Raw genomic sequence first — 14,654 nt, forward strand, 5'->3', positions numbered from 1 at the left:
AACTTGATGGCACATGACAACAACAGTTTTTAAAATGAAATTTTTATAACTTTCAAAAATAAGGAAAAAAACTACAAAATATTGAACAAATTTTTATTTTAAATTACTAGATTTTTAGTTTATATGAAAACTTTCATAACACATGCCATGAAAAGCAGTTAGCATTTTTACTAGATTTTTAGTTTATAAGAAAATTTTCCTAAAACAAGCCATGAAAATGCCATTAACATATTGTGTACAATAAAGACACTCTTAATACATCTTTTGAAACAAGTCATGTGCTTATTTCTCCCATGAATAAATGCAGTTTCCTTAAGTCATGAAGTATGAAGTATGCTTAAAATTTTCATGTTATTCCTTAATAACTTCTTAATAAGCCTTTGAGCTTTTTTTTGCCTTAAACATAATCTTTTTTTCAACATATTGAATACTGTAATAGCTTTTTCTCTCATTTCTGATGGCACATATTTAATATCAAAATATTCAGATAATTTAGATCTAGAATTATATAGCATGTTAATAATAGTTTTAACGTCAGCAATTTCAGAACCAGTTCGTCCAAATGGTAAGCTCTCAGATTCATACATTTTAGTTAGTTTATGTTCTGCTGCTGCTGCTAGAGCAATACTTCGTTTTAAGTGATCTATAGAGGCCTGAATGTCCTCTCGAAATTCTTGGCTTATATGACCACTGAGATGTGCTTGTTGTATTTGTGCATTAATCTCTGAAATTTTTTTCAAAACGTTCTCATTATTCAAAGTCTGTGGGGGTCTTTGAAATATTGATGTTTTCTCTGTGTCAAACTGACCTGTGAGCTGAGGAACATCTTCAGATTCTGTGGATGTGCTCCAGTCACTGTTCTCAGTTGAAATGGTAGTAGATACATGTGAAGTGAATGTAATATGTGGAAATGGCTTTGATGTCACATGTAAAAATGGCTTTGATGAAGGAGTTCGTCTTGTATATACTTCTGGCTCTTCTTCCTCTTCATCTTTTATAATATAAGGTTCTTTTGTGCGTAGAACAACAGAAATATTGTTTGGCTTAATAGACCAGAATGCTGTAGTTTTAGTACGTTTTTTCCTCCGTTTTTGCGATGTTAAGACTCTAGAAGGGAAAGGTGTCTTTTCTTCACTGACGGGACTGCTTAAAGTTTTGTCGTCACTTAAAGTTTCTCCATTTGTGATTATCTCCTTAATCTTTGATACCTTCAATCCCGTAGAATAAACATTAGTTGGAGTCATTTTTTTAATCTGAGTGCTTGGGTCCTCCTTAGTGGGAACATTTCGTAATACATTCTGTAAAACTTGTACATAATGATTCAAGCTTTTTTCTTCATCAGGAATCACAGTTACACCTTAAGGGGGAAAAAAAGTCAAAGAGTAAGTAGTATTTATTATTTTATCTGACACATTGACAGACTTCACTGATCTAAATTTATTTCATATGCTTTCTCTTTTAAAAAATGAGATTAAAAAAACTAAAGAAAAAAAAGCACTTTTCACAGAGTATGTCTCAATCATTCCAATAAATTTTTTTCAAGTTCATATTACAACAGAGAAACAAGACTAGAGCAAAAGTTATGTATTAATACAATTTTTCCTTTAACTTTTTCCTCTTAGTCTCTTATTTAAGTTATGATTCATCAGAAAATTTATTAAATTAAATTTCCTGATTTATGCCCTCCAATACAGTGATGCTGAAATAAGTTTGCACTGACTCACTAGAAACAACTATTAAATTCTCACATTTTTTTGCAAAGATGTTAAGCACAGACATCATAAAAATTAAAGCTGTGACTTTTATATTTAAAACAAAGGCATTACGTTATTTAAAAATACAACTTTTTTTTTACTCATAAATTCACCACATTTTACTACTACCTATACTTTGAGAATATTTATGTTTATTATATGGTGGAAATATTATCTAATGGTATAGTAAGGTGCATTTTTTTCTTCATCTTTCGGTAAAGTTGAGTTGGTAGTTTGAAATATGCCCAAGTAGAGTATTTACACTTTGTAAATAGGCAAATACTACACAACAGAGCATCTACCTTCATCCCCAAAGCTGACTCTTAAGCATTCACCAGTATACCACTGCTTCCAACCCAGTAAAGAGCAATGATTAGCTTATGGGTAATAACTGTCCAACTGTTTTGCCAAGTAAATTCTATTAAAACTCAATCTGTCTTGTCCATTTGTTTATATAGTCACCTCATGAGGAAAGTCTGATAATCTGATTCTAAAATATTACTTTGAAAACCCTGTGGAGAAAAATTTTACTCAGTAACACATGGGATTTCCATGTGTAAGGATCAACTGAATGGCAACAAGAGTAACTGCTATTCAGAGAACCACAGACCTGACGTCCTGACATGAGAGCTGACCTTGCGACTGCTACCCCATAGAATTAAGAGCTAGAAGGTTTCACCCTAGTTTGCTGGACTAGTCGATGGGGAAACACTATAAAACTGGCAGGACTAAGCTTTGTAACAATGACCTAAAGTTTTAAGGCTGAAGGCTAAGGTGCCTGCAAGCACATTTTGGAAGTTGTCCTGACTGAGCAATTGTATCCTGCTGCCAACCTGAAATATAGTCTTTTGACTTCCCTAATAAACACCATAATTGTGGGAGGAAAAGATAGGAGTAGAAAAAGGTGGGGTGGGGAGAAACCAAAACAAAAAACAACCCAGAAAGAGTAACTGTTGTTGACTGAAACAGCCACATGGAGTTGCAAAAGGTATATGGCTTTGCAAAAGGCGCAGTGATAACAAGGCCAAGTCTGACTTCTATTTGCTTTAAAAAGGTGAACTGTCCCTATTAATAACATTCATAGTATCAAACAGCTACATGGTCAGGCATGCTATGAATTCTATGAATCATTTGATCCAATGCTCATTGTAAACTGACTCAAAGACTTTACTCACAGTTGTGGGGCTTATTAGTGAAATAGGTTGAAGGGTGGAGGAGACAAAGGATATCACGTAGTGAAATTCCAGGTTTAGTGAACAGCAGCCTCAAGCCAGACTAACAGCAAGACACAATTCCTCAATTAGTTCTGACAGCTTCTCAGTTAACAAGTGAAAGTCTAGGTTCAATTCAGCAGCACAAATAAACCACTGGTTTCCTCAATTGTCCAGTAAGCTTTATCTTGTAGCAGTCACAAGTCAGCTCTTTATTCAGTTATCCAGAAGTAAAATCTTTAACTTTGGTTCCATCTCCAGGGTTCTGTCAGGCTACACCTTGTCACAGTCTCTTCAGAGTGTAGAAAGCATTCTCTTATATTGGTTCCACAGCTGTTGATGATTTGCAAAACACTGTGTCCGCAGTTGAGGTAGCTGGAGACCAAGGCTCAGATAGGGGCTAACACAAGGGTTAGAAAAGCCATTTATCAATGTTCTAACACCAAACATTTGTAAAGACTATTCACCATCTGGCCCTTTACAGAAAAAGTTTCTTGATTCCTAATCTAAGCTATAGTTATTTCACTTTTAAACCAAAATGCTGTTCTATTACACTAGTATTTTGCAGCACTTGAGTGGTGATATTTCTCATTTCCCACCAATATGGAAAAGAAAAAAGATTACTGCAAAAATATTCTGAAATTCTGTTCAACTATACTACTCCTGAGTCAGGAGAATATCAAGTGTTGGAATTTTGGATTATACTAATTTTCAATTTATTTTGTCACTACTTTCTTCCATCATCATAGATTCATACTGGCTTAATGCAAATAAGTCCTTTTCTTGTAAATCCTTATGCATAACTTTTATTTGAATCATCTCTCTACAAACTAAACAAATAGCACACTTCTTATTTAAGAGACAATTCTGGCAAGCACCAACCAAAACTAAAAATATACTGTATATTCTGTTTCCCATTTACCTATTCTGTTACAATCAAGAAATTTTAGATGGATGTTTATTAAAAGTTAGAAGCATACCCCTAAAGCATAAATTTTAAAAAATTCTTGAGAGTAATCTAGTGAGGCATTATAATAATAGAAAAACACCAGATTTGCCTGGAGAGCTAGATTTTCAAACTAAATTGTTTATTTCACGTCATACTTATAAGAGTCATGCATTCGTCAAGATCTATTTGATGATGATGAATGGGGGAAAAAAGATATAGGACCTATGGTAGAATTCAATACTATTGCAATTTTTTAAAAAAAAATAACTCCTCTTATTATCAAATGTGTGTGTGTGTGTGAATTTCAGTGTCTGTTGTTTTTAATGGACTTAGAAGTTAAAAATTATGTGATAGTTGTCTCTGAAAAAGTGAAGACAGGAATGAGAATGAAGTTGGTAGCTAAGAAAAATTTAGACTAATCTATAATGCTTCATTCCATTTAAAAAGTGGGGTAGAGAAACAAGTCTATCAACCACTTAGTACTAAAAAGTCAGCGATGAATACTGTACTGGAATGGATGAATGAGAGGATAATCTGAAAGGAACAGACAGTTATATAAAATGTGCATGATAATTAATTATCTTGTTTATTGGGCACTCCATTTCTGTCAGGGATTATAAATTTGAAAGGAGGATTTGATTCTACAGGAGACCTATGTCAGTCATAACTAGAAGCCGAATCTTTGAAGGAAAAATGTGAAATTCTTAATTACAGACTTGTAAATTAGCACAAGCAACCCTGTGCTTATTGGGTAATATGGCACTGGGCAAAATAATAGTTCTCTGCTCATATGGTGCAACAGGAAGGAGGAGAGACAGGTAAAGGACGAGTATATTGAATGTGTAGTTAATTGGTTTTATGAACAACTAGCTCATTCGCCATAAAAGAAGAAAAACTGGGTAGTTTCCAGACACTGTTAATGAACATTTTGATCAAAGATTCCATAGAAGAATCTTGTTTAAAAGAAAGGGGGGAAATAGCAGGGCAGGGAGAGAAAAATAGTGGATACAAGTTAAAATCTTCTTGGACTATAAATTTTCTGGAGTCATGGAAGGTGGAAAAATGCATGAAACTTTTATTCTGAGATAATCTTTAAACCAAAAACTATTTTCTGATGCTTTCTTATAGCTAAATAGCAGTTTAACTTACCTTAAAACAAAATAATCCTCTCTCCTTGGACATTATGTCCTTTTAAGAACATTTATATGTGATCAAGTTGACAGCTGCTGTTGTTGATGTGCCATCAAGTCACCTGTGACTTATAGCAACCTTATGTACAACAGCTCTGAAGCCTGCCCCATCCTGAGCCAGTATCACTGACTCTGACACAACAACCCCCATTACCCCAGTTACTGCATCAATCCATCTCATCCAGGGTCTTCCTCTCCTGAGCTGTCCCTCCACCCTTCAAAGCATAATGCTCTTCTCCAAGTACTGGTCCCCTGCTGGCCACATGCCTAAAGTATTTGAGACAGAGCTTCAAAATCCTAGCCTCTAAAGAGAAATTTGTTTTCATCCTATCCAATATTTACTGATTTGTTTTATTGGCAGTCCGTGATATGTTCAAGACTCTTCTCCAGAACCACAACTCAAAGGCATCAATTCATCTTCTGTCATCATTAGTCACTGTCTAGCTCTCTGATGCATCTTACAAGTAACTGCAAAGACCAAGGCCTGGATCAGGCACACCTTAGTCTCTAGACTGACATCACTGCTTCTCAGTACGCTGGAGAGGTCTCTGATAGGAGATTTACCCAGTGCTATTCATTCTTCTTTTGGCTGCCTGCCAAGAGTGTTGATTGTGGAGTTGAGCAAGCTGCAATTATTAACAACCTCAATCTCTTCTTCATCATGGCGTTGTCAATTGGTCCAGGGGTGATATTGAGCTTCAATTCATATAGAAGACTGTAGTCCTTGACCTTCTATAGCAAGTGCTTCAAGTCCTCCTCAGTTTCAGCAAACAAGGTTTTGTCATCTGCATGAGGTAGGTTGTTGATGAGTCTTCCTCCAGTTCTGATGCTACATGTCTCCTTCATAAAGTCCAGCCTCTCAAATAATCTGCTCTGCACAAAGATTGAAAAAGTATGGAGAAAGGATACATCCCTGATGCTCTCCTTTTCTGCTTTTGAACCATGCAGTGTTTTCTTGCTCTGTTCTGGAGACTGCTTATTGGTCCAAGTATAGGTTTTGCATATGCATAATCCAGTGTTCTGGGTTTTCCATTATTCTCAAGGTTAGCCAGAATATTTTGTGACCCACGCAGTCAAATGCCTTTGTATAGCCAATGAAACACAGATAGCAACTCAAAAGATTAGACAGAAACTTAGAAGGCAATGGGTTTATGTTAATAAGGGAGGAAACTCAGAAAAGGAGGACAAGAAAGGTTGCAGAACTTCAAGAATGTAATCAAGGTCTCTAAATTGTACTTGCAGAAACTGTTAAATGGTTGTTTTGCTGCGTATATTTGCTGCGTATATTCTCAATGACAATAAAAGAAATAAAATTTAGATAAAATATGCTAATTTTATTTTATTTTAGTAAGAAACTTTTGGGAGGCTTTCCTGCTAAAGTCAGGAAAAAGATAAGGAGCCTAGGTAGAACAAGTTGCCATTAGTTGCTAACTCCAAGAATGGTGATGTAAATCCATCCATTGCTTCCCTGGAATAAAGGCCTGGTAAACTGCTTATGTAAAATTCATAGCCAAAATGTTGTAATAGGCACTGAAATCCCAATACAAATACCTATCCCATCCTTCAACAAGATGGAAAATTTCCACTTTTATTTGGAATGGAAACAAGCCCTGAATAACCAAAGTACTCCTTTAAAATAGAAAAAAGGTAGGCGGCATCTCACTCCATGATTTCAAATCCTACTACACTGCCATGGTGGTTAAGACAGCATGATACTGGTACAATGAAAGACACATAGATCAATGGAAAAGAATTGAGAACCCAGAAATCAGCCCATCTACCTACAGTCAACTGATTTTTGACAAAGAGATAAAATCAGTTAAGTGGGGAAATAACAGCCTTTTAAACAAATGGTGTTGGCAAAATTGGAAAACTATCTGCAGAAGATTCAAAGATCCACACCTCACTCCATATACAAAAAGCAACTCTAGGTGGATCATGGACCTAGGACTAAAAGCAAGAACTATAAACTTCATTAAAGAAAAGCTTGGAAGAACTCTAGAAGTCCTAATCCATAACATAAACAGTCTTCCAAGTATCCTGAAAAATCTACAACCAGGAGAAGATAAAAGAGATGAATGAGACCTTCTAAGAATCAATTCTCTGTGCACATCCAAAAACTTCTCCAACAGGGTAAAAAGGGAAGCCACAGACTGGGAAAAGTATTTGGTAGTGATATGTCAGATAAGGGATTTATATCTATAATTTTTAAAATACTTGAGCACCACAACAAGATAAAGGTAAAATACTTGAGCACCACAACAAGATAAAGGTAAATAATCCAATTGAATAATGGGCACAGGATAATGAACAGATACTTCACCAAAGAAGACATTCAGATGGCCAACAAGCACATGAAGAAATGTTCAAAATCCCTAGTCCTAAGAGAGAAGCAAATCAAAACAAGTATGAGATATCATCTCACCCCAGTCAAAATAGCAAAATTTAACAGTACAGCAGGCAACAAATCCTGGCGAGGTTGTGGAAAAACTGGAACCCTTATTCACTGTTGGTGGAAGTGTAAAATGGTGCAACCACTGTGGAAGGAGGTATGGCGCTTTCTCAAAAAGTTGCAAATAGAGATACCATTTGGCCCAGCAATTCCACTACTGGGTATATACCCCAAAGAGACTATAACTGCCATCCAAGCAGATATATGCATACCCATGTTTATCAGGGCTTTGTTCATAATAGCAAGGTGCTGGAAACAACCTAAGTGCCCATCAACAAATGAATGGATAGAGAAGCTGTGGTATATTCACACAATGGAATACTATGCAGCATTGAAAAAAAGGAACTCATGAAATATTATTCAAATGGGTGACCCTGGAGGACATTATGCTGAGTGAAATATCTCAGTCACAAAAGGACAAACACTGCATATTTTCACTGTTGTAAAACAGGACTGGCATCAGGATTGGGGGGAGACTGAGAAAGGTGGGATAAATAATGTATACTGCACTGAAACAGATGAGGGAGAAAACTGTTTAAAAGGAATATGTGATTAGGTATTATTGTCATGATAGGAGTCCAGAATGAAGGCTGCACAGTGGAGTGGACCTGGGAGGAGGGATTGTAAAACAATGAAAGAATTTTTCTTTTACTTTCAAAGAGAAGATTATACAGGGCAGGGAGGGGTAGGCAGGGAGAAAAGTGCAACAGTGAATGAGTGGAAATCCAAAGTCTCTGTAAATTTTCTTTCAAATTAATAAGAAAAAATAAAAAAATTTAAAATGTGTAACAGGACAACAAGCAATAAATGCTGGAGAGGATGCAGAGAGATAGTAACTCTCATACACTATTGGTGGGATTGTAAAATGGTACCACCAACCTGGAAGGCAGTAAATTAGCATTTCCTCAAAAAGCTAAACACAGAATTCCATATTACCCAGGTATTCCACTGCTTAGGAATATGTTGCTGTTGTTTTTGTTGTTGTTAGGTGCCATTGAGTTGAGTACGACTCATAGCGACCCAATGGAAACAAAATACGAACCTAGTCCTGCCCTGCGCTATCCTCTAACTTCCTGACACACAAGAGCTCATTGCAGCAGTCATCTTGTTAATTCACCTGGTTGAGGCTCTTCCTCTCCTTCGCCAACCCTCTACCCTTCCCAACATCATGTCCGTCTCCAAGGAATAGAACCTCCTAGCAATATGTCCAAAGTATTTTAGGAGAAAGCTCATCATTTTTGCCTCCAAAAAGCACTCCAGCTGCACCCTCTCCAAGACATATCTATTTGTTTTCTTGGTTGTCCATGTCCACAGCTCAAAGCATCAATTCTTTTTCTTTCATCCTTATTCATTGTCCAGCTCTCAGATGCATAACTAGTAATCAGAAAGATCATGGCCTGAATCAGATGCACCTTAGTCCTCAACTGACAGCATTGGTCCTCGATAATGTAGAAAGGTCCCTAATTGCAGATTTTCCCATTGCAGTGCATCTCCTTATTTCCTGACTGCTGGTACCAAAGGTGTTAATTGTGGATCCAAGCAAGATGAAGTTGTTGACAGTTTCACCCTCCTTTCCATCCATCATGACACTTTCTATTGGACCATTTACTTCAAGGCAATTAGAACTGAGACACAAATGGAGATTTGTATACAGTTGTTCATAACAGCATTATTTACCATCTCAAGAACATGGAAACAGCCCAAATGTCCAACCACAAAGAATGGATTGAGAAATAGTGGTACATTCACACAATTGAATACTATGCAACACTCAGGAGAAATAATTTTGAAAAGTATTACATAACTTGGAAGAGACTGGAGAGCATTATGCTGAATGAACTAACTCAGTCTCATGACAAATATTGCATAAGACCATTATTGTAGAAATAGAAAGAAGTAAAATGTGTATGAGGATCCAAGGGGGGAAGGGTAAAAGTAGAGGGGTAAGAATGGGCAGGGGGAGTAATCATAGGGTCACACAACTTGGTCTGTAGAGGGAGAGGCAGGTTTACTTAAGAAATGGAAAAGATCAAGTGGGAAAGATCCAACAGGGATCTGTAAAGACAGAGTAATGGTGGGCATAGGTCAATGATGATTAATCTTATAAAACGTAATGAATGGGAATAATTTTATGAAAGATAATTTTAATGAAGAATAGTGTGAAATACAAGGTACACCAACTTTGTAAGCAAATCACTGTAAAATAAATTTTTAAAAAAATGAAAACAATGACAAGAATCCACAATTAAGGTTGCATAGTGGAATGTGCTTGGGGGGGTGGGAGGAGTGTGGGGGGATTGTGTACAAGGGAGGGAGTGTTTCTTTTACTTTAAAAAGAAAGGAGCGAACGGGGGGGGGGGAGGGCTGGGCGGGGATAGAAGTGCAGCAATGAATGAATGAATGGAAATCCAAAATCTCTGTAAATGTTCATTAAAATTATTAAAAGAAAAAAATTACATAAAATGAAAACAAACATATATAAAGACACTGACAATAAAGAAAGTTCTTACTAAAAAAAAATCATGTCTAGGAAAACTGTATGGAACAGTAGTTTTACTTGGTAATACACTAAGTCACCACAAGTTGGGGCCAACTAACTGAGCATTAATAACAAACTACAACAGTATATCCATTGCTATTGAACTTCATGTTGGAAATATTACCCAAAACAATTAGGTAGTGACAAAATAACAAGAGCAAGAACTGGAAAAGAAAGAGAACAAACACCCTGTATGTGTAGATAATATAAATGAAGAAAACACAAAAGATTAAACTGAAAAGCTACGACAAATAGCAATATTAAAAAATAAGTAGGCTTCATGCATACACAGTAAACTAGTGAGAAGATGTGAAAAAGCTGAAATCTCTGAAAATTTAAAAAAATCTTTCCATAAACAAAAAACCCCTCTTAAATCTATATGAGTAATTATGGAATTATAATTATATGGAGTAATTATGGGCTGGAAGTAGAGAGGGCCACTTCCCAAACATGCCTGCCTAGCTGAGCCAGAGCCTTCTCCCCATGCCATGATACTTGGACATTTGCTTGTTTTTATGGTTTGCTTTTAGAGGTCCAACACTTCTCTATTAGTTTGTTGTACTGGGGGAGTGATTTGTATGTTGCTGATTATTGCATAGGGTGTGTATGTGCATTTGCTTTATTGTTTGCTCTTATGAGTATAGCACTTATCTGTCAGTTTGCTATACTAGACTAACTTGCAGGCTACTGTTACTAGAAGGTATGCCACTGGCGTTTCAATTATCAGCAGGCTGACCCACTGTAGACAGGTTTTAGTCAAGATTCCAAATTAAGACAGAGTAGGAAGCAGGCCTGGCCATGCACTTCTGTAGTATTGGGCTAATAAAAGTCCTATGAACAACAGAAGGACACTGTTAGATAAAATACAGGAGGTAAAGTTCCAGACTAGAAGACACCAAAAAATGAGAAAGAATGGCTGTAAACATATATTAATAATTAGAATGTGAAATGTACAAAGTGTGAATCTAGGAAAATGGAAAGCTGTCAAAAATGAAATGGAATGCATAAAGATTGACATTCTAGGAATTAGTGAGCTGAGATGGCCATTTTGAACCAGATAATCATGTGATCTATTATCCTGGAAATGAAAAATTGAGGAAAAAAGATGTTGCATTTTCATGAAAAAGACAATTTCAAAACCTATCCTAAAGAATAATGCTGTGACAACATATTATTCATATGCAAACAAGGAAGACATGTTACTGCAACCATTATTCAAACATACATACCAATAATGAAAGCCAAAGATAAAGAACTTCAGGATTTCTACCAACATTTGCATTCTGAAATTGATTGAAAATGCAATTAAGATGCACTAATAATAACTGGTGACTGGAATAAAAAAGTTGGAAACAATGTAGGACTAGTTGAGTATTAAGGACTTGGTGACAGAAATGAGGCTGGAGGTCAAGTGACTGAATTTTGTACAATCAATGATTTATTTGTTGCAAATATCTTCCCTACAAAACACAAATGACAGCTATAAACGTGGACCTCACTTGATGGACCACTTAAGACTCAGACTGAAGAATCAGATTTCCAGATCTCTGGAAAAGAATCATTACTGTTAAGTGCCATTGAGTTACTTGTGAGTCAAAACGATCTTATGCACAACAACTCTGAAACCTGCTCTATCCTGAGCTAAACATCGTCTCTGTCACACCTACTCCCATACCTCTCCCCCAAGTCTCTGAGTGAATCAATCTCATCCAGGGTCTTCCTTTTTTGTGCTGTCCCTTCACCTTACCATACATGATGTCCCTCTCCAAGGACTGGTCCCCTGTTGCAACATGCCCAAAGTATGTCAGACAGAGCTTCAGAACCCTTGCCTCTAAGGAGCAAACTGGTTTCACTCACTCCAGGATGGGCCTGTTTCTTTTCCTAGAAGTCCATGGTATATTCAATATACTCCTCTAGCACCACAGTTCAAAGGCATCAATTTTCCTTCTTTCATCCCTAGTCATTGGTCCAGTTTTCTGATGCACAGCAAGTAACTGCAAAGACAATGGCCCAGATCAGGTACACTTTAGTCTCCAGACTGACATCTTTGCCCTTCAGTACTCTGGAGAGATCCCTTACAACAGACTTTCCTAAAGCAATTCATCTTTTGATTTCAAGCTGCTGGTACCAAGACTGTTGATTGTGGAGCCAAACAAATGGAAGCTGTTAACAATCTCAAATCTCTTCACCATCTATCATAATGTTGCCAATCAGCTTAGTGGTAGGAATCTGTTTTCTTGATGTTGAGCGTCAATATATATTTAAGGTCCTTGACCTTCTGCAAGAAATGCCTCACATCCTCAGTTTTGTCAAGCAAAGCTGTATCATCTACATAATGCAGGTCATTGATGATTCTTCCTCCAATCCTGATGTCACATTCTTCTTCTTCATAGAGCCCAGCCTCCTGGATGATCTGTTCCACATATAGATTAAAAAAGTATAGAGATAGGACACCAGCAGTCAAAACCGGGCCAGGTGATGACTGTGGAACAAACTCTAAGTTAGTCTGGTGCAAGTTCAAATTGAAGGGGAAGAAAATTAAATCAAGCATAAAAGAACCAAAATGCCACCCTGAATCTATCTCATCTGAATTTTAAAAACACCTCAAGAACAGGTTTTAGGTATTGAGCGCCAATGACTGGAGATGAGATAAGCTGTGGGATGGCATTATGGATTTCATGCAGGAAAATAGCAAAAGGCCATTATAAAGACATGGAAGAAAGAAAAGAATAAAATAGATGTTAATAAGAAACTCCGAAAATTGTGGTGAGCTCTGGTGGCTTAGTGGCCAGAAGCTGCACTGCAATCCCAGAGGTGGGCAGTTCAAATCCACCAGATGCCCTGCTGGAGGAGGAACAATCTCCTCCTGTACCAGTCAGATCCAATTTGACGGTACACACACACAAATAATAAAAAAATAAGATAAAAAAAAAGAAATTCTGAAATTTGCACTAGAATGAGGAAAAACAAAGGGAAGAAATGCCAAAGTAAAAGAGATAAACAAAATTTTCAAGGGCAGCTCAAAAAGAGAAGTCAAGTATAATCATCTTTTTTACTATATCCAGTAGAGCTCTCTAGATCTAACTACTAATATACAGAAAACACATGGGACAACTAAAGAAAATAATGAACTACACAATGGAAATGTAATAAAGTGCAGACTGTAAGGAAACGGATGGAAGTAAGGAATAAAGCAAAAAGAGGCATGATAGGGGAGCTCTGGTGGCCTAGTGGCAAAGGCGTGCAATACAAATCCACCAGATGATCTGCTGGAAAAGGAGGGGCAATCTCCTTCTGTGCCAGTTGGATCTGACTCAACAGTACACAACAAGGAAAAAAAAGGCATGAGAATCAGAAAAGCTTGAACATTCTCCAGATTTTTTATTTAGGAATTATTATCTATTCCGTGTAAAATATGGTGTGCTGTTTTGTGCATGTTTATAAATTCTTTGTATTTTAGTGATTCGTATTGAATTCTATAGTGATGAAATGATGATATCAATAAGTTGTTTTGAAATTATTCAAGCCCCAGAGACCGGGAAGAGAGGCTAAGCAGATGACGAACAAAAGGAATGTAAGTAGACATATTGATAATACAAGATCAATTTTGAGTTAATAATAGGTACAGCTCTGGTGGCCTAGTGGTAAGGAGCTGTGCTACCATGCCAAAGGCACAAAGATCAAATCCACTAGCTGCACCGTAAGAGAAAGATGGGCAATTTCCTCCCATGCAACTTAAACTGTCTCTGCAAACTGGCTAGAGCTAACTATGAGTCGATGGTACATAACAATAGGTAAAGCAGCCCCCTTAGATATATCTACATTTTTCCCTAATAAAATGTTTTTCAAAACATGCTTTGGAAAGATTCCCATTCTGGGTTAACTATTCACAAGCATATCTAAAAACTGCTACCAATAATGGTTTAAATGTTTCTTAAAAGATATTAAGGGAACTCCGGTGGCTTAGTGGAAGGAAGCTGCACTGCAATCCCAGGGGTACGCGGTTCGAATGCACCAAATGCTCTGTTGGAGAAGGGGGGACAATCTCTGTCTGTACCAGTCAGATCTGATTTGATGGCACACACCAAAAAATAATAAAACAAAATTTTAAAAAGAAAAGATTGCCATTGAATTATAGTCTGCTAAAAATTAAATTTCTACATCATTTTGCTTGCCTCTTTTTATAGTAATAACTAGGATACCCAGGCTGTTATTAAGTTTAGGTGTCAAAGTACAGAGGAAGAAATTTGCTAGTTGATTCCTTTAAAAAAAATCTGAAGCACTCATTATCCTGTTCAGGTATTACTCAAGCAACACTATACTGCTTGTTCACAGCTGCCTAGCAACAAAGCATCCTACCTCTTACCTCACTTTTTTTTTCCCCCCATGGTTGACCATGGAGATACTGGTTTATTTCAAAATGCAGGGGGTTTTTTGGTTTTTTTTATTAATTTAGTTTGTTTATTTTTCATTTCAATGAACATCTACAGAGATTTTAGAATTCCATTCATTCATTGTTGCACCCTTCTCCCCGCACAAACCCCTCCTCCCTCCCCCCT

The 14,654-nt window shown here is 36.8% G+C and overlaps 1 protein-coding gene across 1 annotated transcript in view; it reads right to left on the bottom strand.

Moving 5' to 3' along the window:
* Positions 1–317: 317 nt before the first annotated feature.
* The window catches only part of SPESP1 (sperm equatorial segment protein 1), a 63,750-nt gene continuing 49,413 nt past the window's right edge, over positions 318–14,654 (bottom strand). The window contains exon 2 of the mRNA XM_006888401.1: positions 318–1,357. Within this exon, the coding sequence (XP_006888463.1) occupies positions 318–1,357 (1,040 nt within the window). The remainder of the gene's footprint in view (positions 1,358–14,654) is intronic.

Source organism: Elephantulus edwardii, unplaced genomic scaffold (genome assembly GCF_000299155.1).
Source record: "Elephantulus edwardii isolate Elephantulus edwardi_28Jun2011 unplaced genomic scaffold, EleEdw1.0 scaffold00066, whole genome shotgun sequence".
Lineage (NCBI taxonomy): Eukaryota > Metazoa > Chordata > Mammalia > Macroscelidea > Macroscelididae > Elephantulus > Elephantulus edwardii.